The sequence below is a fragment of the Hoplias malabaricus genome, chromosome 4 (genome assembly GCF_029633855.1).
Source record: "Hoplias malabaricus isolate fHopMal1 chromosome 4, fHopMal1.hap1, whole genome shotgun sequence".
Taxonomy (NCBI): Eukaryota; Metazoa; Chordata; class Actinopteri; order Characiformes; family Erythrinidae; genus Hoplias; species Hoplias malabaricus.
The window spans coordinates 36,392,218-36,416,199 of NC_089803.1; the positions used below are offsets into that span (position 1 = coordinate 36,392,218).

At 39.7% G+C, this 23,982-nt stretch overlaps 2 protein-coding genes across 3 annotated transcripts; one reads left to right on the plus strand and one right to left on the minus strand.

The window, feature by feature from the left end:
- Positions 1-271: 271 nt before the first annotated feature.
- On the plus strand, positions 272-10,890 carry bbs4 (Bardet-Biedl syndrome 4). Its single transcript, XM_066667369.1, has 16 exons — positions 272-391; positions 1,172-1,223; positions 3,070-3,149; positions 3,282-3,345; positions 3,455-3,566; positions 3,793-3,865; positions 4,018-4,071; positions 5,130-5,257; positions 6,622-6,676; positions 6,776-6,844; positions 6,957-7,109; positions 7,256-7,427; positions 7,664-7,733; positions 7,854-7,998; positions 8,301-8,508; positions 8,681-10,890. Exons 1-16 carry the CDS (start codon positions 365-367, stop codon positions 8,824-8,826), a joined length of 1,608 nt encoding a protein of 535 aa, XP_066523466.1. The 5' UTR covers positions 272-364; the 3' UTR covers positions 8,827-10,890.
- Positions 10,891-10,968: 78 nt separating this feature from the next.
- On the minus strand, positions 10,969-19,035 carry adpgk (ADP-dependent glucokinase). Of its 2 annotated transcripts, none has more exons than XM_066667371.1 (8): positions 18,760-19,035; positions 17,491-17,735; positions 17,037-17,262; positions 16,207-16,269; positions 15,761-15,881; positions 15,318-15,514; positions 15,127-15,225; positions 10,969-14,252 (listed from the first exon to the last, which is right to left on the minus strand). In XM_066667371.1, the coding sequence occupies exons 2-8, from the start codon at positions 17,718-17,720 to the stop codon at positions 13,686-13,688; spliced, it is 1,503 nt and encodes a 500-aa protein (XP_066523468.1). In that variant the 5' UTR covers positions 17,721-17,735; positions 18,760-19,035; the 3' UTR covers positions 10,969-13,685. The 2 variants fall into 2 exon arrangements, with proteins under 2 accessions (XP_066523468.1, XP_066523467.1); XM_066667370.1 differs by having other exon boundaries at positions 10,969-14,255.
- Positions 19,036-23,982: the final 4,947 nt, after the last annotated feature.

The following is a 23,982-nucleotide window of genomic DNA, read 5'->3' on the forward strand; positions in this document are numbered from 1 at the left end:
TTTGTAGAGTGGACCAGCGTGAGTGATTTAGCACTGACCAAAGCTGATTTTTAGTCTTCCCTCAAGTATCCACCCCAAATCACACTGTGGCCTCCCAGATATCTATGTTCATCTTCAGGGGGCGGTTCCTAGTTTTCAAACTATTAAATCTCATTTCTGAGACCTCTCAACCAGCACAGCATGCAGTGAGGACGGATGTTTATAACAAATGTAGTGATAGCAATGTTTACGTTTTTATTTATTTAACCAGAGTGTCCCTTTAATATTGCAGAGATATCGCTGACGTCATGGGTTTCCGTGGTAACGGCAATGCGTTTGAAGGAGCTGTGCAGAGGGCGGAAGAGTGTGCAGTGGACCTGCAGTGATGGCTGACGAGGAGACCATTAAAGCGGTGAGAAATAAAGCCTTGTGTTACAGAAGAGTGTCTCAGCGCAGTAATTTCATCCTATGACTGTGACCGTGCTCTCTAAGAGTCTTAAAGTTGAGTCAGTAGTTAGTCCTGTAGTTTTGGTAATGGCTGGAGAGTGAGTGGGAGCAGCAGAAGCTGCTCCAGCTAAAGATACTGTGGACGTGTCCCAATCCGCTCCTTATGCTCTACAAAGTGCCTTTAATAGGCCACACACACATGAATTACACACCAAACCATGCTCTAAATATGATTTACAGAGTCGTACAATTTATGGCATAGTATAAGATGATTTCTGTTAGACATATAATCGACTTATTTGGGCGTAAAAGCCGGGTTTCGTGACCTACATAATGCACTTTAAAGGGAATCGGGAGTCATTTGAGACTTAGACTGTGACGGCTTAACATTAACAGTTATTTAGCCTGTAGTGTACGCGCTGCTCCAGAAAACGAAGCCTTTCTTTCAGTAGAGGCTTATATCTACTCGTAATGGATTTGATATAAAGAGTTTTCGAAAGTAATCACAGTTGGCAGCACTCAACAATCACGAAATAAACACGCACATTATTGTGGGGTTACTGTAGAGTTGCTTTTAAGCATATTTCTTGATGAATTACCTTTAGTCATGGAGATTTTGTGTGTGAAACTAGTGTTACATTAAAGTTCTACAGTTACACCACACTACTGGTTAACAATAAGGCATAATGTCATTGGTGCTTCTTTCAGATTTTGGAAATTAATAGATTTTGTTTGTATGTTTTAGGATGCTCAACTTCCTGTGGCCACGGACCCTAAGAAACCCCGCCCTAAAAAAGGTTTGTACCTGGTCTGAGACGACTGCACCTGTAGGTCAATATTTAGTGCGTAACAGCTAAAAAAAAGCTTTGTAAACTTTGTAAAGTTTCATTTTTTTCCTCTCCTCTAGTTACTTTGATGTGCCATAAATTTGTATATGTAACTATAAAAAATTTGGTATGTAACGATACACAAAATGAAAATTCATGTCCATATGATACCCAGATGTCTTGAGATGATGGATTTTTCAGTATAGCAACAATGTGGAGTTCCCATATAAGTGCCTGCACTTAGCAATACCTACACAGACACTAACCCCTATGTTAACGGATAATGTAAACAAAGTGCACTACACTCACAGAAAACTGCCTGCAGATTTAGGAGTGGATGAAAATTTGACACAATTTTAATTTCCGAGATCAAGACTCGGTTCAAATTTGGATCATTTTTGGTGCTAAAATTTGCTTTATATACTCTCTACATATATTTACCCTAATATATATCTCAGGTAAATAAACGTTTTCAAACATAAGGCTACAAATAGGTTTTAAAATGTAAAGTGTACAAGTGTTTTTATAGTATGTATCATTTTAATTCAAATATTTTCACATGCTTTGTCATTTTATGTTTACTGTTGTGCAGTATTAAAAAATGCAATTGGCATTTTATTCAACAAACTATAACCTAAAAAATAATTTGTCTGAATATTGCAGGCCATAAGAATGTATTTGTCACAGCTTGTGTTGTGTGTTCTATCAAGAACAAATACAGACTTACTTGGTTTTGGATTTGGTTTAGATGATATAAAGATGGTGATTTCCATGTTTGAGTTCATAGTGTGGATGTAGTGTGTTAATGCTTTATTTTTAGATTTTATTTATTTAATAAAATAATATTTAATCATTTTTAATACTGCACAACAGTTAACCTAAAATGACAAAATATCTGACGAATTCCCTCATTTCACTGTACTTTGTTCTAAAATTACAGCCTTGTGTATCTCAGTCAGAAATGAGTGCACAAACGGAATCAGTAGACCGTAGACTCTTTCATCCACTGCCATTCTCCTGGATTGCTATTCTCTCTTTTATCCTGTGGGTGGTGCTGATAGGCTGAGTTTCCTCCCACAGCCTTCACTTAGCCTGCAAGAGGATTACAGCTCAGAGACTAAAGTCTGTCCAGGAATAGAACTGCTTAAAATCAGATTTTGCCAGCAGCCTTGTGAGCTAGCTAAGTAAGATGCAGATGCAGACTCTCACTATGGATGTTGCTTTTGTTGTGGTGCTCAATGAATGAATTTGGAATGGGGGCTTTACATGGTCTCCAGCAGTGGAGAGGGAGCACAGCCTTGTAGTACTTCTTATCAAAGAATACAGCAAATGTGCCTTCTGTCAGACAAATGCGGCTACTAAAACGGGCTTGTCCCTTTTCATGTCAGACTACTTCAGATTATGTGTGACGAAAGTAATGTGATACTTAGTTTGAACCCCGAGCTAGTTGTCTGGACATAACTTTCCCCTTTTTTTCTATTCTTGGCTGTGTTTGACGTTTTATATGAAACATGCTCTGATTTGTGCTCAGTGCTGTGAAGGCAATAGGCTCCGTATTTCTGTAAACAGAATCCCCTCACAGTTTAAATGGCAGTGTAAGCAGAACTTCAAAGAGGTTGATAAGTGACCTTGAGTGTTCTAATCTGGCCCTGTTTTGTTAAGACGCATGCATGACTCGCTTATTATTTAAAGGTATTCACTTATCTAGACTTTATGCAGAAGGCATGAACTGACAAAATCCAGATGTCGTAGCTTGTTTCACTTTATCACTTATAGAATTGGTCACTGAGTGTAGATATGTCTGTGTGTTCCTCAGCCCCAGAGCTTCCTATTCTAGAGCGGAGGAACTGGCTCATTCATCTTCACTACATACGCAAAGACTATGAGACCTGCAAGGTGGGAAACATACAAAGTGGATTGTGCCTTTTTTTCACTCAGACATTCTGTTGTTTAAAAAAAAAGAAGGATATGTATGGTTTATGTATATGTATATTTTCCAGAAGTTTTACTTGTTTCCTGTTTCTTCAGGCCATCATCAAAGAGCAACTTCAGGAGACTCAGGGCATGTGTGAATATGCTGTCTATGTCCAAGGTCAGCACTGTAATTTTATATTACAGATGATCCAATGCTAAGCAAACACTTAATACAGTGTCTTGTGATACCGATTTATGTGTATCGTAATGTGTTTGTGTTTGTTTAGCTCTGATCTTGCGTTTGGAGGGCAAGATTCAGCAGTCCCTGGAGCTGTTTCAAAGCTGTGCAATCCTCAACCCCACCAGCTCAGACAATCTCAAACAAGTAGCTCGGTCACTGTAAGCACACTGATACGCTACACATCCCTTATTAAAACACGTTTTGAAAAATACAATTGAGGGAATCTTTCCTTTAGCTTTAATGCTTTCTGTCAGCAAATGGCTGCTCTGTTCCCAGTTTATTATGAAAAATTTGTGGGTGAAGCTCACCTTCCCTGTCTTCATACAGTAATTCAAGCAAATATTATTTTGTAGTAGTTAGTGTGTTTTTTTTTTTTTTATTCAGTTTTCTCTTAGGGAAGCACAAAGCTGCCATTGAGGTTTACAATGAGGCAGCTCGTCTCAATCAGAAAGACTGGGTAAATATTCTTCCATAATCTTTCCATAGCTGTCACCTTTACAAGTTCTGTAACAATGTCTAAGAGGCTTGAAATCAAAGTAAATACTGTGACATTTTAGTTCATGTGTTTCCAAGAGAACGTCTCATCTGTATTTTCAAATCCTTGTGCAGGAGATCAACCACAATCTTGGAGTTTGCTACATCTACACCAAGGATTTCAAGAGTGTAAGTTGTTCCCAGTGTTGCATGCTGTGATTAAAGTTAGTCAACATGTGGCTGTGTACTACATTATTCATCACACCCAACTACGAACGCCAGAGTTATACATGTTTGGAGGTGTATTTTAAGGGTTTAAAACATTTTTTTAAACGGTTTTAAAACTTTTTGTAGAGTTTTATGAATATAATCATGAGGTGTATTCATTCAGACTGTTTTGAAATGAAATTGTTGGTAAAGAAATTTAACCGACTTCAATGCAATTTCTTTGAAATTCAACTCAAAGGAACCAGCTACGGTATTATGTACTTTCTGAATCTATCAGTGAATCCATCATAAAGTGTATTGTAAATATTTTTTGTAATAATGTTCAGAGCCATTAAATCATTGTATACTGTAGTTACACCGGCCACCATTGTGAACAGTTCTGTACAAGTATATTCTGAATGGCAATGTTTCTATTTAAAATAATTTAATGATTAAAAATATGGGCGGCACGGTGGCGCAGCAGGTAGTGTCGCAGTCACACAGCTCCAGGGGCCTGGAGGTTGTGGGTTCAATTCCTGCTCCGGGTGACTGTCTGTGAGGAGTTGGTGTGTTCTCCCCGTGTCCGCGTGGGTTTCCTCCGGGTGCTCCGGTTTCCTCCCACAGTCCAAAAACACACGTTGCAGGTGGATTGGCGACTCGAAAGTGTCCGTAGATGTGAGTGAATGTGTGTGTGTGTGTTGCCCTGTGAAGGACTGGCGTCCCCTCCAGGGTGTATTCCCGCCATGCGCCCAATGATTCCAGGTAGGCTCTGGACCCCCCGCGACCCTAAATTGGATAAGCGGTTACAGATAATGGATGGATGGATGGATTAAAAATATCTGCTTTATTCTAACAGCGCTATCAGATAATAAATAGTTTGTCAAACTTTACTGCACTCAAACATCATATCTGCAGAAATGATCTAATTCTAGATCATTAGGTTAGGTTCTAATGCCTAACTGTACCTACCTAGCTGTAGATTTACTGTAGTGATAGACAATGTACATGATGTTGGGTTCTGTTTGTTGATTTGTCTTTAGGCTGAGGAGCAGCTCAACATGGCGCTGCAGCTTAACAAACATGACATGACCTACATGATGCTGGGGAAGATCTACCTGTTACAGGGAGACACAGAGAAGGCTATTGAGATCTACAAGAACGCAGTGGAGTAAGTGTGTTTGGTTGCGGTGTCTGGCAAGGTTACAACAACATTGCAGTACTGGGCCCTTTGGTTCCACTTTGTAAACCCAAGTGTGTTTTTCACCCAAATCTGTCATCACAAATAAGGCATCTTTCTGCTGCTTGACCTAGAACGCACTTCATCAAAGGCATTTGCCTCATGCTCAGTGCGCTTGTGTATGGCGCACATTCATGATACAAATTTCAGACTATGAGAGCAACCTAAGATGCCCAGAGAGATTCACAGCAAGTGGCTGTTGTCAGTACCCCAGCTCTAAAAAGATGCCCGAGGCCACACAGCATGCTGGGACGAGAAACGGAGCCATCGCTGTAATTAATCACATTTACAGGCTGACTGTGACACTCTTCCTCTCTTTCTCCGTTTCTCAGCACATTCTGCAAAGTCCCCTAAGGACACGCGCCTCCTTTAAACAGCATTCTCTGCGAGTGATCAGAGTCTCCCCTTAAACAGAATTTACTTATTGACTAGATGAAGCCTCAAAAGGAATCGCTAATATTTCCCTCCTTGCGAACCCTAATGTTTGATTAAGAGTGTTGACTTTGCTCTTATTGATTATTATATGAAGGAAAAGAAAAAGGAATAAAGAAAGAAAAAGAAATGACTTCATGAAGCTGTTGCTCCTTGGCTCCTTGTTCACATGGCCGGGCTGCTCAGCACCGGCTCAGATATCAGAGGGATGTGGGGAGAGTAAATACGTGAGGGCACAGCAGTTTCAGCAAGCGCAGTGTGTGTTCTCATCATTACCGCAGCCCTCCTGTAGAGCAGATGAATTAGTAACACCGAACAGTGGGATGTGCTTTAATGAGCGGAGCTGGGGGGGTCCCGCAGCAAAGCGCCTCTGCGCCTTTTCCTTCTCTCTGCCGATTTCTACCAGAGACAGAAGAAAGAACAGCACCCCTCCCGCTCTCCCTCTGAGCCAGAATGAATAACTAACTGCCTGCTGTGATGGACTGAAGTCAGACGCAGAGTCGGAAGACAAATCTGATGTTGCTAGGAAGATGATTTTTCAGGCAGGAAGCTGTTGGATGTTTCGATTGTTACAGAGTGAGGTGGGTTGAAACACCTTTATTCTTCCTGGTGATTTGACAAATGCCATTCAAATTTGTCCCACATACCAAGACTCTCTATGGACAATAAAAAAGCAAAAATAGGAGGTTTGACCTCAGCTTTTGGAATGGCATCTGGCCCGTTAGGACTGAAAACTCCCCTAAAAAGTAGTGAAGTTAGAGAGATTGTGGTTTGGATGAGTCAACAAGAGTATTGTGAGTCATACTGAATTGCAATATGCAGCAGTATATTTTTGATTATGGAATTGTGCTTGTCTCTTGCAGGTTTTCTCCAGAAAACACAGAGTTGCTGACCACACTGGGGCTATTGTACATGCAGGTCAGTTTCATCAAGCACCTGGTAGGTCTCTCTGTGGAAGTATATGTAGAGACTTGAGGTGTCCCGAATGTAAATGCAAAACATTGTGTTTCTTCTCAGCTCGGAAAATATCAGAAAGCCTTTGAACATCTTGGGAATGCGCTGACATACGACCCAAACAATTACAAGGTGTGTAAACCTAGACACAAACTCCAGGCACTTTCAGTTAGATGTCAGTCCTTTGAAGTTATTCTGAGCCCCCAAATTCAGCAATATGAAAGTGTGTGTGTGTTTCCCCCAGGCCATCCTGGCAGCAGGCAGTATGATGCAGACGCATGGGGATTTCGATGTGGCCATGAATAAATATCGTGTGGCAGCTTATGCTGTTCCTGAAAGCCCCCCTCTCTGGAACAACATCGGCATGTGCTTCTTCGGCAAGAAGAAATATGTGGCTGTGAGTTTCATGAAAGTTCAATTCCCTGCCAAAAAACCCACTAATTATAACTCCTAACTTGACATCTTGTTGTTTCTCCTCCAACTTTTTTTCTCCTTTTCTGTTTACTTGTGGCTCATGTTATTGTCTTTTTTGTTGTCTCTCAGGCTATAAGCTGTCTGAAGAGAGCAAACTACCTTTCTCCATTTGATTGGAAGATTCTGTATAATCTGGGTTTGGTGCACCTTACCATGCAGCAGTATGCCTCAGCTTTCCACTTCCTCAGTGCTGCCATCAACCTTCAGCCACGCATGGGAGAGCTTTACATGCTCCTGGCAGGTCAGCACACACCTCTTTACCTTGTCTGCATGGTATACAGTGTGTAAAAGCTATGGTCATCTATGATCAAATTACACATTGTGCTGATTTTTAAGAGTTAATAAGACAACACTTGGTAAACAATCTTAAATAGGCCAAGATTTTGCTGTAGCTTAATTGCACTATATATTCTTTGCTCTGTTTAATCTGTTGTGTTTCTGAACATAAATTAATATTCTTGATTTGTATTCCAACAGTTGCTCTGACCAATTTGGACGATGTAGACAATGCGCGCAGGTCCTATGAACAGGCTGTTCAACTGGATGTGTATGTCTTTTACATTTTTTGCAGGTCGACTGCGAGGTGTTTTAAGTGTTTTAGTTTTTGTTTTAAGTGTCAGGACAATGTTAATCGAAAGTGACTGAGTGTTGGTATCTCTGCTCACAGGTCCAACCCTCTGGTGAATCTGAATTTTGCAGTATTGCTGTATAATCAGGGAGACAAAAAGGCAGCACTGCAGCAGTACCAGGAGATGGAGAAGAAAGTCACGATGCTGGTGGAGAGCAACAGCAACACAGAATTTGACCCAGAGGTGGAGCACTGCTACACAAATACAATTTTGATTTGATTTGACTGACATATTTACACACTTTATATATAATCACGTATTATCAAAGTGCGCACACACACACACACTACTTAATAGGTAACTTATACAGTAATAGATAAAATATACAGTAATCAAGGTTCTGTAGTGTTTTCCCTGTTCTTAACCACAGCACTTAGCTTCAGATGTGCAAGAGTTCAGATACTGTAAGTCTTCACATATCCATCACTAAACTGTGTTCTGTCTTAAATGTTCTCAATTTTCCAACACTTGCTCTCTCTTCTCAGCTTATTGAGATGGCACAGAAGATGGGAGCAGCACTGCAAGCTGGGGAGAATTTATTCTGGTCCAAACCGGGGAAAGAGTCTAAGAACAGCCAGCGCTCATCTTCCAGCAAAACCGTTTCCTCTCAGCAGCCACTTGGAACCAATCAAGCTTTGGGTCAGGCCATGTCGTCTGCTGCTGGCTACAGCAAGAGCATGCAGCTGGCCGCAGGTATGTTAACTTAGAGCCATATAAAGACTGCTTTTATTCTATAAGGACCTGAACATGCCCTATCTACTATTTTGAGTGTGGACTTTTTGATTACATTGTCCCTATTAGTATATAGTAGTATGTTTTTACACACCTTAGATTCTGGCCATGCAAAATGTTTTTCCCTTTTTAGAGCCAGAGCCAGATGTGGAGAGTGCTCCCTCTCCCCCCACAGAGCCCCCCGGAGATGCTAAAGCTGAAGATGAGGTAGAAGAAACAGCAGAGCCTCCCAAAGCCAAAGAGAAGAAAAAGATCAAACCAAGAGCTATGGCTGAATAAAGGTGACTAAACACCTGGAGATTTCAAAGTGCAAGTAACTTATTTAAAAAAAGCTCAGCATCTTTATCGTTTCTCAATTCAGCCACTGGAGACAGGTGAGTGGCCAGACTCTTATTTTGTTTTTCCAGTACACCTCAACCAGGACATCTCTGTTTTTGTGTGTTGGGAGCTAAGACAGGTGTCTGCTGGGGGTCCCCATGGACTGGTATCAAAAACACTATTACAGAGCAATTGTGTCCTCTGAATGTATAGTAATGTTTTAGTAGGAATATTCCAAGTAGAGTTATTAAGTGTCTGCAAATATGTATAGCCATGGTTAATCTACTAAGCCATTCTGGTCAGTTAATATCTGTCATTTACTCACAATTATCAGTGTCAAAACAGGTACATTTCAAACATTGTACATTTAATGAACATAAAGGTTATTACCTATAGCAGCATGTAACTGTGGGGTAACCAAATGCTGCCATCTGTATTTATATACAGTTTACAACCTTTCAGTTGATTACTATATATATATATATATATAATTCTGCTTTCACTGTCCATTCTGTCAGCTCCACTGACCATACAGGAGCACTTTGCATTTCTACAGTTGCAGAGTGTAGACCAGCTGTTGCACCTAATACTTTGTTTGCTCCCTTCTACCCATTCTTCTATGGGCATGACCCCCACAGAGCAGGTATAATCATTCTTAGTGCTGCAGTGACTCTGCCATGGTGGTGGTGTGTGTTTGTTGCATTGTTACGAATGAATCAGACACAGTAGTGCCTTGTAGATATAAAGCCAGAGACAGTACCTGTTCTCTTGCTGTACAGTTTTCATTGGTCATCCTTTAGTCCATCAGTGGGCACAACGCTGTTGGCTGGGTGTTTTTCATGGCACAGTGTTTAAAAACACAACACACAAGCATCATGTCAGGGTCACTGCAGCACTGAGAATGATCCCCCACCTACATCATACCTGCTGTGTAGGGGTCTTGATATTTGAGGAACAATGTTAATGGCAACATTCATGGTTTTAATCAGAAAACTTTTAATAAAACTCTGAGGATGTTTCCTCACAATTTGCTGCTCACCAGTCAGTCTGCGTGCTCTGAACCGGTCTAATGTGTTTACGAAGCCCCAGTGTCTATAAATGGGTATTCAAAAAAAAATTATTTATATAATTTATTTTTTAATTCACCAAAGTGTCTCAGTCCGGTATGCTAGGCATTCTCTACCTTTCTTTCACCGTTGAGCTCCTGTGGTGTTTCAAACATACAGTTCCATTTTAAAGAGAATGTTTACAATTTTGGGGAAACACATTTCGAAGTTACATTAAGTTTAACTTGTCTCCACAGAAACTCATAACTCGAGATGTTTTAGTTTTGTAGCATTTTTAGCAATACAGTTAGCTGTCTCCTGAGTTTAGAAATAAGTCTCTGCAAAAATAAGTCAACATCTTCCACCTATGAAGCAGAAATAGAGCAATATCCTCATTTCAGTTCAGTTTCAACATTTGGAGTTCTCCATGTTGTCTAAAAAAAATCTCTAGATGCCTCTGCCATGAGCAGAGAAAGAGAGAGACACTAGCATATATTGACAGACTGGGGCTTTGTAAATACATTAGCCCTGTTTCTAGCATGCAATCAGACTGGAGAGCTAGCTGAACTGTAGTGATTTTAAAGTGTTTTTGGTCTACGACTTTAAATGACATGGCGCTTCTGAGCATAAACAAACCAGAGAGAAAATCTTTACTCTGCAATAGTAGCTGTTACCATTAAAAGGGGCTAACAGAATATTCAGTGCAACAGATGGATGACAGTCTGCAATTGGAGAACTACTGAATGAACCTCTGGTGAGTGGGGCTGAAGAAATGGACAGAGAGTGTAGAAACAAAGAGGCCACATATGAAATGAGTTCATAGTAATACATGGAATTTTTGAAAGTTAAATTACTGGGTCCTTTTGGATTCTGAAGGCAAATATGCATTACATTAATGTAGGATATTTTGTTTTATAGCTTCTGTATTCCTGTTTGTAATGGTTTTCTGAATTAAAATGGATTTTATTTAATTTGTCAAGCCATTCTTTATTAACAAATAATGACATGAGACATTATATTGAACAGATATTTTATTGATATAAAAAATATTGACCTCCCCTTACCATGAGCAAGATATATCTATTTGTCTTAATTTCTTAGGACACCTCTGGGCCTTAAATGGCCTTTTACTTTAAGACTTGCATAATGTCACATTTGTGCAAACTAACTTTCTGCCACAGAATAAGTTCTGTATGCTGCCTTAATATGAAGTAACATTAAAGAAACAAACAGCTGGTGTCTCGAACCAAACCATGCTTAATATCACATGTATCTAGCATCTCAGAGTACGAAGGCTTATCCAGGATCAGCTTTGTGCATCTTAAAGTCCAGGATCATAATCCTTACAGCCTACATTATCAAACATGCTTCCAGACCAGCAGCCATGGCCTGAGATGCTGTCTGAACAATGTCTCTTAGGTTAATTTCCCAGAACCTAAATTAAGTTTAAATCTTGACTTAAAATATTCTGTAATTTACTACAAGACTAGACTTACTTCATGTTTCTGGGAAACTGACATTTGGAGACTATTCTTGTTTACAGCACAGACGACTAAACCAAGCAATAATTCCTACTGAGACGGAGTGTCATAGAAGAGAACAGTACAAATAAGAGAGAAATGAAGTAGTTCAAGTTAAGTTGTTTTGAAGTGTAAACTGTAGATACAGCTGCAGAAGACTGCACCTTTTCACTGGAATAAAATGAAGTAAGGTATCATCGTCATGTTGAACATCTACATCTGAAACACACTGATAATCATGTTGCTTAAGGCATACATCTATCCAATTGTAAAACTGTGCACATTGTGTTTCCATTCCCTGGACAAACCAATTTACATTTAAGTGTATGACTAAACTTTTGAGTTGATTTTACATCAGGTGCACTTTCTGACTGGAATGCACAGCATTAGCTGGACACTACTCTTTTATTTAGTAAGATGATTCAGGTCACAGACTGCTTCAATTTACAGAAGCATTTATTAAAAAAAAATAAATAAAAATGTAGTCTTTGCTGTCTACATACCCCACATACAGTACATATATATATATAAAAGGAATAAGTGGGGACTATACTCATACATGTCTATTTAATGTATATATAGAAGAGGCCAAAGGTCTACATACATCTATGCTACATCTTTTAAATCTCACTTAACATGTTTCATACATGTACTGTTAAATTAGCTTATGTACTTTATCTCCACATGAAGTAATTTCAAAATAATGGCTATGAAGCTAAAGAATTTCAGATTTTGTATTCTTTATCAGATTTTCAGTGGATCAAAATGTACATATTTGTTAGAATTTGGAGGGTTGGTCTTTTTATGGCTAAACTTAAAGGTTTTGTCTATTCTATTCAACCCACAAATTTACTATTGGATTCAGGTAAGGACTCTGAAGGCTTTTCCAGTATATTCACCTTGTTGTCCTTATAGGGAACTTTAGTCAGCATTTTTACCAAAACATTACAGCTTCAAAATCATTGAGTTGCTCCACTGACCTGTAGTATGGTGAATAGAGAAGGGGTTTCTTTCCTCCACAGGACCATTTAGACTATGGTAACGTAGGACTCTCTTACTGAAAGTACTGCTTACTTGAACAATGTAGTTTTGCAATCTCAAATATTTTACATTTGATATAGTTCTTGTTTCAGTTGCTCATGGTATCTTCAGTTGTCTGGAAATTGCCCCCAAGGAGGAACCAGACTTTTGGAATATTGGAATATTTAGCATAAGTGTATGTGAACATTTGGCCTCAGTTGTAGATACTTGTTAGAAAAAAGGCAGGATTTATTTCAGGAGACTTTCTGAATAAATGAATGAATGATTGCTTAAGATGAAATGTATGTTAAGTTTCCTCTGCAAATATTTACAGGTTGTGCTGGTGCAAACAACAAAGCGGAAGATTAAACTGTTCCCAGTTTCCACAAGTACACAGAATGTCACATATTTAAGATGTCAGTTACATCACAATTCCCGTAACCACAAACGTTTCACCCAAAGTATGTACCTGGCCATTCTGAATATCCAGTTTTACTGTAGTGAGATGCTCATTTGATTTTGTGTGTTTAAAGTGTGAGTTAATACGTTCTTCACTTTACAATAAACCAGATACTTTGCCAGGTAAATCTAATAAATAAAAAAAACTATCGTAAGGCTTTGTGTCTTCCTCAGAATCACTTTGACCTAGTACACAAATTATTGCTAGAGAAAACTTGGACTGGGACTGCCATAAGTTTCACAAGTCTACAAAAATATATAGGAGGATTTTGAAGTTTGTGAGGAGGAGATTTGCAGTTAAACATTGATCATTGATCTTATGGCTATAAATAACTTTTTAGCTTTGTTAAGCTCTTTCATACATTGGGGGACTAATGGACTATAAAGCCATTTTCCATGATGATTTTATAGCAGCTCAGAGTTTCTGCATCATGTTCAAAGGCAAGTCAGATATCACATCTCTTCTCTTTAGTAGTCAACAGAGGTAAAAACAAAATTCCATGGTATGTGCGTGAATAAAAAAAAAAAAGGTATGGTAATCAGCAATGATGTCACTGAGAGGTTTGCGCAATAAAGTACAATAAAACAAAACAAACAGAAAAAAGGTCTTATTCTTATCAAAATCCTCCTTGGTCTTTGTCCATTCTTGTTATCATCAAGCACTGCTTGTGACAAGGGCTGATACAACAGAAGAACTATCCAGCTTGCTGAGCAGCTAGCAGGTGAAACAGGATCAAGAGCAGATTAGCTTGGACCTCATGGAGTGACTAAATACTTACTGCTCAGATGATTGCTGAGACACGAGCTCGGAATACAGCAGTCCCTCTGCCGAGATAGCGTCCCCCAGACCAACTGTCCGGAGTGGTCGTTTGCATACCAGCACTGGACTTAGATGGAACGACACGTTTCCTCTTCGCCACACAGTAACGGGATTGGATGGGTCCAACACCAAGCTCTCCCTAGGGTCAGAAAAAGAGCTGTAGAAGTTCAGCGGTGCTTTGAGCACCACCTTACCAACATCCACGGCCTGTAAGCCACATGCTTGGCTGCTGGCAACACGTGCCCCAGCGGCTACTGCTGCCCGCTGGTTTCCCCAGTGCCCATCCACGGTAGCCAGGATGTGGTAGGCCAATGTGTGGAAGTGAATCCTGGTCAGGTCAGCTTCAGACCCCGGGTCAGCCCTGCCATGATGTTCCAGGACCCACAAGAGGATGTCAGTGACACGGCCCACATCAGGTATGCTGTTCCAGGCAGGGAGGTCAGAGTGAGGGCCCCCTCCTGCCTGGGACAGGAACAGCAGCTCCTGCTCATTCAGGCCGACAGAGTTGACAATTGGCATGACCTGCTAACAGAAGAGCCCATAATACTGAATGTGGTACATATGCAGCTGTTCCACAGGAGATAAAGCGCCTGTGGCAAATGCTAAGTACTAATTGTTCCATAGCAATCTCAGAGGAAAAATTCTATAAAAATATCCTAATCCACATTAAACAAGTTTTATTTCTCTGGTTAGAAAAATAAAAAATACTTCAACCTGACAAAGATTGTTTAGTCTTTAGCAAGGTTTACAGTATCAGACAAGGATTAAATCTACACTGAATTCTCAGTGGAGAGTCTCAATTCAAATAATAACGTAATACAAATCTAGCTTTAGTTTTCAACAAGCACACTGACTCTCTGTGTCTAAAACATCTATCACCACTATGGCCTTTTCTGTTACTTTCTAAGGTGTGCGTAACGTACTGTGCAAAATTTTAGGTAGCTGAGAAAGAGATTTAAAAAGCTATTTATCTAAGCAGTAAGTGTTTATGTGCGCAAAAGAAATTAGAATAAAAACAAATTATTCCAGTAAGTAGTGATATTCTGTGAGGATGTGTTGGTTTAACCCTTTCCAAATCTCTCTTCAAGACCGTCCAGGATTATTTGAGTGTTACAAGTTAATAAATACTTCATTATGTAATCTAAATCAAAGAGAATATCTGGAAAGACACTTTGTTCTTTACAGTCGCTCACAACACATCTAGTTTTAGGAGTAAAGTAAAATCCTTTTAGTGTGCTTATGCTTACTGTAATAATTGTAATTATATATGATGTTATTTAAATGTATCACACTTATTAAGAAGATACATTATTTTAAATAGTAATAATAATCTTCGATGCCTAAGACTTTACACAGTACTGTACCACAGACAACAATGTTAAACCTACACATTTACCTCCTTCATGATGCTACTCATGTAATCTCTATCAGTCATGCTGGCCAACTCCAGATGTATGGGCACTTCATTACGGACATCCGAGATGGCAATCACCGCCTGCAGAGACATACCAACACTTAATTTAGACAGGCCAAGAAACAGCACAAGATTTTTCGAAAATCATGCCATAGTTCAAATGTACAGCATACCTCTTTCAGTCTGACTTCCCACAGCTCCCGCCCCATGCCTTCCATCATGTGGAGTCCAGAAAGTACCACCAACCCAGGCTGGAACTCCTCTAGGCTGGCAACAAAAGTCTCCAAGGCACTCATCTCACCATTGGACACATCATGGGAAAAGATGAAGCGGTTTGCCTGAGGAGCTCGGGATGATCCCCACTGCTCCCCTAAGCATGCAAGCAAAGGTCAACATTCAGATGCAGTATTTAGCAATGTATACAAACGTATAACCACTGAACATCTAACAAAAGTGAACAGTGATGGTTAGGAAAGCAATATATATTAATAAAAATTGATCTTTATATATATATATATTTATATATATATATATATATATACATATATAAATAAGAGGAAGAGGAAGGTTATTTATAGTTATAAGTTAATGAAGAAAAAAATATATATTTCCTGACCTGCCTTGTACTCCAGAATGAGATGATATTCATCTGTCTCCTGTAGTGACTCTGGGGGTACTATTATCTGCTCATCCAGGAGCTCATGCAGTTTAGGCCCAACTGGGCCACACAAAAGGACCTATAGCAAACCCAGTACATTTTTTTAAAAAAAGGACATACTACTGTACATAGCCATCTTCTCTTATAATCCAATTGAATAGACATAACACAACATTACAACGTGTTTAAATCAGGTTCTTGAATATATTCAGATAAACATCTGGCAATCACAGTTATGCAAACAGAGAACTAAGCACATAAAACCATGGGTTAGGTAGTACTGTTGATACACTACACAATTTGAAAAAAGAAATCAGTTATTAATGGCTAAATACAGAACAGCAGCAGAGCAAATCTACACTGAATCTGATGTGAATTCATTGAGACATTATTTGTCTACTCACCACCATCTCAGGATATGAGGCAAGTTTCTGACCAATCAGAGCAGCATTTCCTCCCACATACAACTGCAGCAGAGAGATAACAGAGGCAGGAAGTGTACAATTATAAAACATTCTCTACTGTAAACAGAGTTAACCTACACTTCCATAATTTAAGAAGTTCCTGGGGTCTTAAAGAACCTTGTCGTAAAGGCTTTGATCAAAATACCAAATGAATCAAACAACACGGCATGCACCTAGGCAGATCACAAAACACACACTGGATTGGTTTATTTCACATGTTGTGGGATGGTAGTTACAGGAGGTATCCAAATTAATGTGCAGACCCACTGAAAAATATATTTTCCCCTTTAAAATAGAGCCAAGGTCTCTTTAGAACAAACACAAATGAAGTAATGAATGACTAGCTTCACTTAGCCATGGCCTATTGCTACATATATTAATTACTTTCGACCCAGTAGAATTAAATTTGACACAGAAACGCAATCCTCTCTGGGCCCAGCTTTCATTCATTATTAAAACTGTGTGACTCTTTACATAAGATATTAGCCTTTTTTATTATTATGTATTTATTTTTTAAATACGATACTATTGTAAAAGTAGTTGAACCAGTTTTTAGGCAATGTTGACAAACCAGAATGACCAAGTCTGGCCCCACCTATACAAAAGTTGTTTTTAACCAATTCCATTTAGAGCAAGGCAGGAACACCTTTGACTTACAAACTGGGAAGGACATTAAAGGGCCCATAACACTGACCTGTTATGTCAACACATTCTCCCTTCAAGAGAAAGATAGGACACAACCTTAAACCACCCCAGAAAACAGATCCTACCTGGGCACCAGGATATTCAGCAGCAGCCCGAGCGATCCTTTGAAACACTTCTTTATCAGAGAAGAATCTTTCTGCAGCAGCCCCTCGCTCCATGTAGTGAATGAAGGCTTCTTTTAGATCATCTTTGGAGTGTAGTACATCATGGTCCTGGCCTGATCCTGGATCAACAGCCAAAGCCTGGAGCAGCCCCACCCCTGACACCACCACGTCAATACAAGCATTTACCCTGAGGAAAGAGCCCAGGGTAAGGGATTCATTTTATTGCCATCAGAAATCAGCCCATTCCAGGGGCAGTCAGATCATTCTGTATATACATAACGACCATCATTCAAAATCTTTCAAAAAGACCTACATTTTCACACTCCAAAACAAATTCAGTAAACGAGCATTGAATAAATGGTGGACTCAAAGATACCACTTAAATCAGTCTGTCCAACTGGTCGCAAAAACTCACCCAACTGCTATTCGACCCCACTGCTTCGTAGGGGCAGTGATGAGGGTCTCCCAGGCCCTGGAAATGGTTTCTTCCAGAGTTGGAGCATTGGATTCATGCTGCACAGAGAGTGACTGAGGAATAGCCTGGGCGATGAACCGCAGTATGATATCTGGGAGCTCGGGGTTAGTGTGATAGATGTACCCGACTGTAAGGGCTAAGAGTGCCACCAGGGCTGCCTTCCTCCACATGGTTCAGCACCGCTTCTGAAACACAGCAGGAGTACCATACATATGTAAACAAGTATCACAATACAGTTTTTCCTTTTTGGCAATGAGGCAGAGGTTTTGTTGTCTCTTGAGTGCATGCTAGCACTGTGAAATCCAAAGGGAACTTACTCAGCATGCATGCTGCACAGCACACCCTGGATTTAAATTAGGCCTATTTTTACACAGCCCCTTTATTGTAATTCAAAGAGAATGAATGAAAGTCTAACCAAAACAAGCAGAAATTGTAATAGGCTGAAGTGGGTTAGTGCTAAAGAGTTTTGGAGTTATCCATCAAGGTCTTGTTATGTTATTGGATCTTACACCACTGTAAAGGATCTGTGAAGGAGCCAGGGAAGAGCTGACCCAATTTACTGACACCTCAACTGGTCAGTGCCCCAGTAAGTGTGAGTTTGGTTGATGGGGTTAAAAAAAGCTGACTTTTTTAGTAACATATATCTGTGTTAAATTCGATATTTTGTGGTTTGACTTTGTAACAGTTAGCTAGCTGGGCTAATAAGCTAGCCTCCCTGCCCTAATGTTGGCTAACCTCGGTTGATGCTAACGTTATCCCTGTGCTTCAAATGTAACTTAATGACAAATGAATCATTAATACTAATTATGTGGTTCTTTTTTTAATATAAAGTTAGCTTCCTATTTGAATTTTCCGTTCCTCCTTAAATTCTGCAGATGTAACGTTCTTGCCGACTCCTCAGGAATGTAGCGCTTGCAGCATTTAAGGTGGAACGGAAAATTCGAATAGGAAGCTAACTTCAGCTTCCTCAAATCCCTGTGTCCTTCTCGCACAATAGATTTATATCGGGTTTATGTTTGCTGCCAAAAAGCGTTAACATTTATTTATAATTTCGGCGAGAAAACAGTCTATGTCTAGCTGAGATGTTATAAGACACACAAGAACTTGGAATTGGCTAAAGTTAACAGCACACAGTAAACTAAGAAAGAAGAGAGTTCAACTTGAGAAGTCCTCTTTCTTTCTGTTCAAACACACAACACAGACACTCACCTTGAGAGACAGTCAGAGAGAGAAAGAGAATGAGATGTGAACTCCAGGGCTAGCTAGCTTCCTCTCTGACTGAATGGAGAAGTAAAAAGTGCTCTCTTGTCTTCTCTAAATGTTCCGCTCTCAGAGAGGAGCCGGTGAAGCCACGTCTATCCTCAGCCGCAACTGCACTTGAAGGTGCGGTTAATGAAGGAGATACGGACACTTCCTGGCGGAGTGGAGACTGTGAAACGCAAAAACACCAGAGCAGCTCACACACAGTAACAGGTCACCAGCTGCCCAATCGCACCCCAGGGGTACGGTACCCCAGATCCAGCCTGCTACCGTATTAACCTAAAGCACTATTCAGGATAAGCTATTTACCTGGTCAAAATTGAATAATTTTTCCTGTGCACCGACATGTACACATACTCTTAACTAAAACTGACATCAGACTCGAGTTTTTTGTGAACATCTGGTTTTTGTATTCCTTTTAGAATTAAAACGCTTTATGTCACATTATCTAATCTAATCTCTCTCTCTCTCTCTCTCTCTCTCTCTCTCTCTTTCTTTATAGCCTCTTATGTCAGATATTTAATATATGTTTTGATGACCACTGTATGACCCTGCTAATTATCAGGATTTTTAATATAATTAAATTAATATATTCCTTCATCTATTTAATGCAGATATGTTAGATATTTCCTGACAGGTGGTAAAATAATTTCCGTGTTCAAAAACTCAGATCGAGGTGTATCTCTCATGTAGCTTTTGACTCATGGTCTCATGGACTCCCATGGACTTGTGGTGTCACCAATGCTATATGCTTCAGCTCACTGCAGTCTTCCTCTCTCAGGAGTCTGTTGATTCAGAGTTAGCATGCATTGGCTAACAAGGTACTGCCCAGAGAACATGAATTTCTAAGGCTGTTGCACACTGTATTTGGTGCTGTAGTGTCAGGTCTCTCATGTCATGAGCACCTTTGTGAAGCATTGGTTACATGCAGTGATGTTCACTACCCTCTTAACGCTCCATCAAAAGAAGCTAGCGGGCATGGAAACTGGATGCGAAGCCTCACACTGTTAAGAAAATAGTCTCTCCCAGAGTGAGTGGTGAGTTCCTGCTTAAGAAAAAAAAAATTTCTAACTAAAAGAGTGCACTACATTTCTGAGGACGTAGCTCAGCTAAGAACCATGTTCATGAAACACAATAACAAACTTATTAGGTTAACTAAGGTTATACTGGAGTACTCCAGCCATTTCTGGGCTTGTTTTCACCTTTCTCTCATAGCACTCCGGGTCTAGTACAATGTCCAAGACAACAGCACCTGTCACCCAGGTTCAAAAAGAGCAAATAAAAATATGCTAGCCAATCTTGTGCTCAATGTGCTGGCAACTATAGCCAAAAAACGGAGTAAGTTCTTTATGTGTGTGACCCGATAGCTTCACTGTTCCCAATTGGTAAGATATTGCTTCTCATTGGCTCAGTCCAAGTTGGTTGTGTACCTTCATTAATGTTGCTGCAAATATTTGCAGTATTAATGAAAAAGAGTGGTTTACCACAGTCGACATAAGAGATGCTAACTTTCACATCCCTAGAGTGCTGGAGCACAGGCTTTTTCTCTGGTTTGCAATTCAAAGCAAAGTGTTCCAATTTAAAGTTCTGCCATTTGGATTGAGGTTTGTGGTATTTATCTCTGCTGAGGCCAAAGAAATTGCAATCAGGAGACTGCATATTATACGCTTTCAGATATGTCTGATTTCTCTTCAGCTAGACACAGCGCCACAAACCAGTATCCATTTGTATTCTGCACGAGTGCCTGACAGCTCTCCGACCATGATGGTCCATACAGTTCCATATGTCCAGGATGATGATTGGTCGAATTCCATACAGAAGGGTACTGACCACAGAAACATCAACCAAAGGACGGGGTGCAGTATTGTGGCACTGGTGGGCAGCTAGTCAGCAGATGTGTATTAAAGCTGAGGGTGGTGGAGCTCTCCTTGGTGTATTCTTTAACTTATTATGTGCTGTCAGGCATGACACTGGACCTGTAAGCATGGGCACAGCCCAGGTTCTGTCACTGAGGACTCTTCATCTGTCAGGAGTTAACAACCCAACTACAGACTCATTCTTGCAGCGCATAAAGAGTCCAGCATGCTGCAGACTTCACCAAGACCTAGTAAGCATAGTTTTGGACATGTATGGACAGGCATATATGGACAAGTCTGTGTTTATTTTCAGCTTTGGTTCTCAGAATGAGACAAATACCATCCTTGTTCACTGTCTTGTCTCATGACTAACTAGAGGAGCTGCTGGAGCTACCTCTTATTCCAGTACTCCTGCAAAGTGCTGAACGAGACAATGAGAAGGATATTGTTCACTCTTGGTGGTTCCAGTCTGCCTTTATAATAGGTCATTCTATAGGAATGCTCTATCCAGAACAACCTTCTATCCCAAATGTGGAAGTCTCCCTAGGGTTTCTCCAGCTGTGTCCTATGGCACCTACTCGGATCAATCATTATACTTTCCCAGAGTCAGACAAACCATCTTGAATGTTAGAGCTAATTATACCTGTGCCTTATGCAGGGGCAAGTGACAGGTTTTCATAGAGTGATGCTCAAACAACCAAATATACAGGCTTTTGTACTCTGGAGGCAGTGTGGAGAGAGATCTGTGTATGTGAGCTAAATCTGTTATTAGTCATCCATCCCCTTGTTTGTCCAGTGTGGCCCAGAATATGTGCCTTTTCTGCTGAATGTTCTGTGCTTGGTGTTTGTTAACCATCCCATCAGCCTGGCTGCATTGATCAACCTTTTTGTCCTGTCATGGTGTTGAAGTGTTAAATCTCTGTTACTGCCGGGGTGCATAAGACAGTGTTTTGCCACAGGCTTCATCTGATGCACTCCTTGTTACTGGTCTGTAAGTACCACTCCGGTTGTCAAACAATACAAAACGCTAGTTATGAATGTACTTGTGTTTATAAAAGATGTGGTGGATCGTCAGGGTTCCTGGTCACTTAGACTGAGTGAGACGATCTGGGAAACTTAAACTTTAGCATGTCATAGCGTGTCATAGCGATGATATAACTTTCGTGACATCATGTGCAAGTGTCTTATGTGTCCGATTTGGTGCACATATCTCAGTTTGAGAGTGTAAACGCTGGGAAAATATCCACTCTGTTAGTACCGCCCATCCTGGTCATACACTATTTCCTTAACTCAGCTACATTTGTAACGCTGTAACTGTATTTACAAGGTGATAACCCCACATTTCCTTTTACAGACTTTTACAAACTGACAAAAGAACAAAGGAAACATTCACAATGTATTCAGTGAACAGCTTGGTTGTATTTAGTAAGTATAAACATACAGTCCAATTCTGTTAACTTTTTGTGGAGAAGCTGTATGGACCCAACTGAACACCTTTTGGCAAAGGTGCATTTTAAATAGCCATATCACAGATTAGAAAATGTGTCCACAGAGAAATATAGAGAGGGAGATGCTCAACAAAGCTTTTATGAACCTGCTTTTATTGTCTGGAGTTGTGAGGATATTCTTCTTTCTGTCTTTCATTTCAGAGTGTTCTCCATTGAACACACAGTAACTGTTCTTCGTCTGTACCAACAGGTGGCAGTATTAGCCAAGACGATTGTAAGATAAAAGCCGCTAGTGCTATTCACCAAACAACATTTCACTCCTCAGATATAAGCACCTAAGATATTGTCTCGGAAATAAGATCTAGCACTTAGTAGTTGACTATTGCAGATATATTAGAATCCAGAAGCAGAGATAATGTAATGTAATAAGGCAAATTGTGTTTTGTCATGGCATGTCTTCATCACAGAAGGAAGACATTTGCAAATAGCAAATGCAAACCTCTGTGCATACCCCATCGCAAATAGATCTAGTTACCCTGGCAAACTGATCTTATCCAGTCTGGTTACAGCATGGAGGCATGCATGCGTCTATACTTTATATTGTGAAACCTTTATAGGGGAATTTCCAGTGATTAAAAAATAAAAAGTGTTGCATAATTTAATCACTGACATGTCAAGTCATCCAGAATGGTTTGACGTATAGCTGTGCATGGTATAAAAACATGTAATGTAGCCGTAAATATGGCAAAATAACTAAACCTTTGTGCGTCTTCTGAGAATTGACAAGCAATGTTGATAAAGTGGCAAATACGTTTTCACTAGTCTTACACCCTGCATATATTGCTTCTCCAAGCTTTTCAGAAAGCCATCAAAACAACTTATCAGGCATTACCATCAAATGAGCACTGAATGCGGTAATTGTCTATGAGATTTGGGGCTACCATTATTCCTTTCACCATGAATGAGAACATTTGCATTATAGCTATCTCCAGAATGTCTTATTTTACTCTGACTAAAACCTTTTTAAATCTTATTAATATATTTATAAAGATATTTTGAAAAAAAAAAAGGTGGGAGTCATATTATTCACTAAAAGTTTGAACAAAACTTGTTAGGTAATGAAAATGTACACACAATTTCCATTAGAGTGTAGTGGAATATTAAAATAAAGGCCTAGTGAAATGCCAAGTTCTAACATGATGACAAGAAATGAAGGCTCATAGTCCACAGTGCGTGACCTGGGAAAATGCCTTTCTGTTTTAAATCTGGTCAGCCATGTGACCAGCTGTGTGCTGGTAACATGAGACATGCACAGATGACCTCTCCCAATACAGTGTAGCACACAGAGGTTGGATGTCTATATGGCACAGTGTGACATTATTTTTCTATCCAGAAATTATGCCGTGTGCCAGACCTCTTAAAGCTGTTCTTTCAAAAAAAAATTTTTTTAATATATTTTGCTGAATATGAAACATGATGCAAGACATATGTAACATCTGCGTAGACATGAGAAAGTTTGAAGAGCACTAGTAGACATTTTCTTGCCTAAATTACGATACAGAATGTTAACCCTTTAGCTTCTCTGTTGCTGTTGTAGCAGCTGACTGTTGGGTGGATAAATCAGTCAGATTCATTTGTGAGTCATTAAGTGATAGTATCACAATTTGTCTCTTATGGGATTTTAATATACAAATCCTTGTAACAGTGCTTTCCTAACGTTATGCAACAGTAATAACAAATATATTTTCTCGGTTCATTCAATTATATTTATTTTTAATGTACTAAATTTGTAAAGCTAATAAAGGATAGAGAAATGTCTTTTTCTGTGAGCTCTCTTTGGAATATATGTCCAATGATAAATGTATGTA

Bases quoted from the DNA above. Each gene is read 5' to 3' on its own strand.
- bbs4 (XM_066667369.1), top strand. From the start codon at position 365: ATGGCTGACGAGGAGACCATTAAAGCG. The intron at 3,346-3,454 runs GTCAGCACTGTA...GTGTTTGTTTAG, and splicing joins ATATGCTGTCTATGTCCAAG to CTCTGATCTTGCGTTTGGAG. The intron at 6,845-6,956 runs GTGTGTAAACCT...TGTTTCCCCCAG, and splicing joins ACGACCCAAACAATTACAAG to GCCATCCTGGCAGCAGGCAG.
- adpgk (XM_066667370.1), bottom strand. From the start codon at position 17,720: ATGTGGAGGAAGGCAGCCCTGGTGGCACTCTTAGCCCTTACAGTCGGG. The intron at 16,270-17,036 runs GTAGGATCTGTT...TCTCTGCTGCAG, and splicing joins CTGAATATCCTGGTGCCCAG to TTGTATGTGGGAGGAAATGC. The intron at 15,515-15,760 runs GTCAGGAAATAT...TTGCATGCTTAG, and splicing joins CATTCTGGAGTACAAGGCAG to GGGAGCAGTGGGGATCATCC.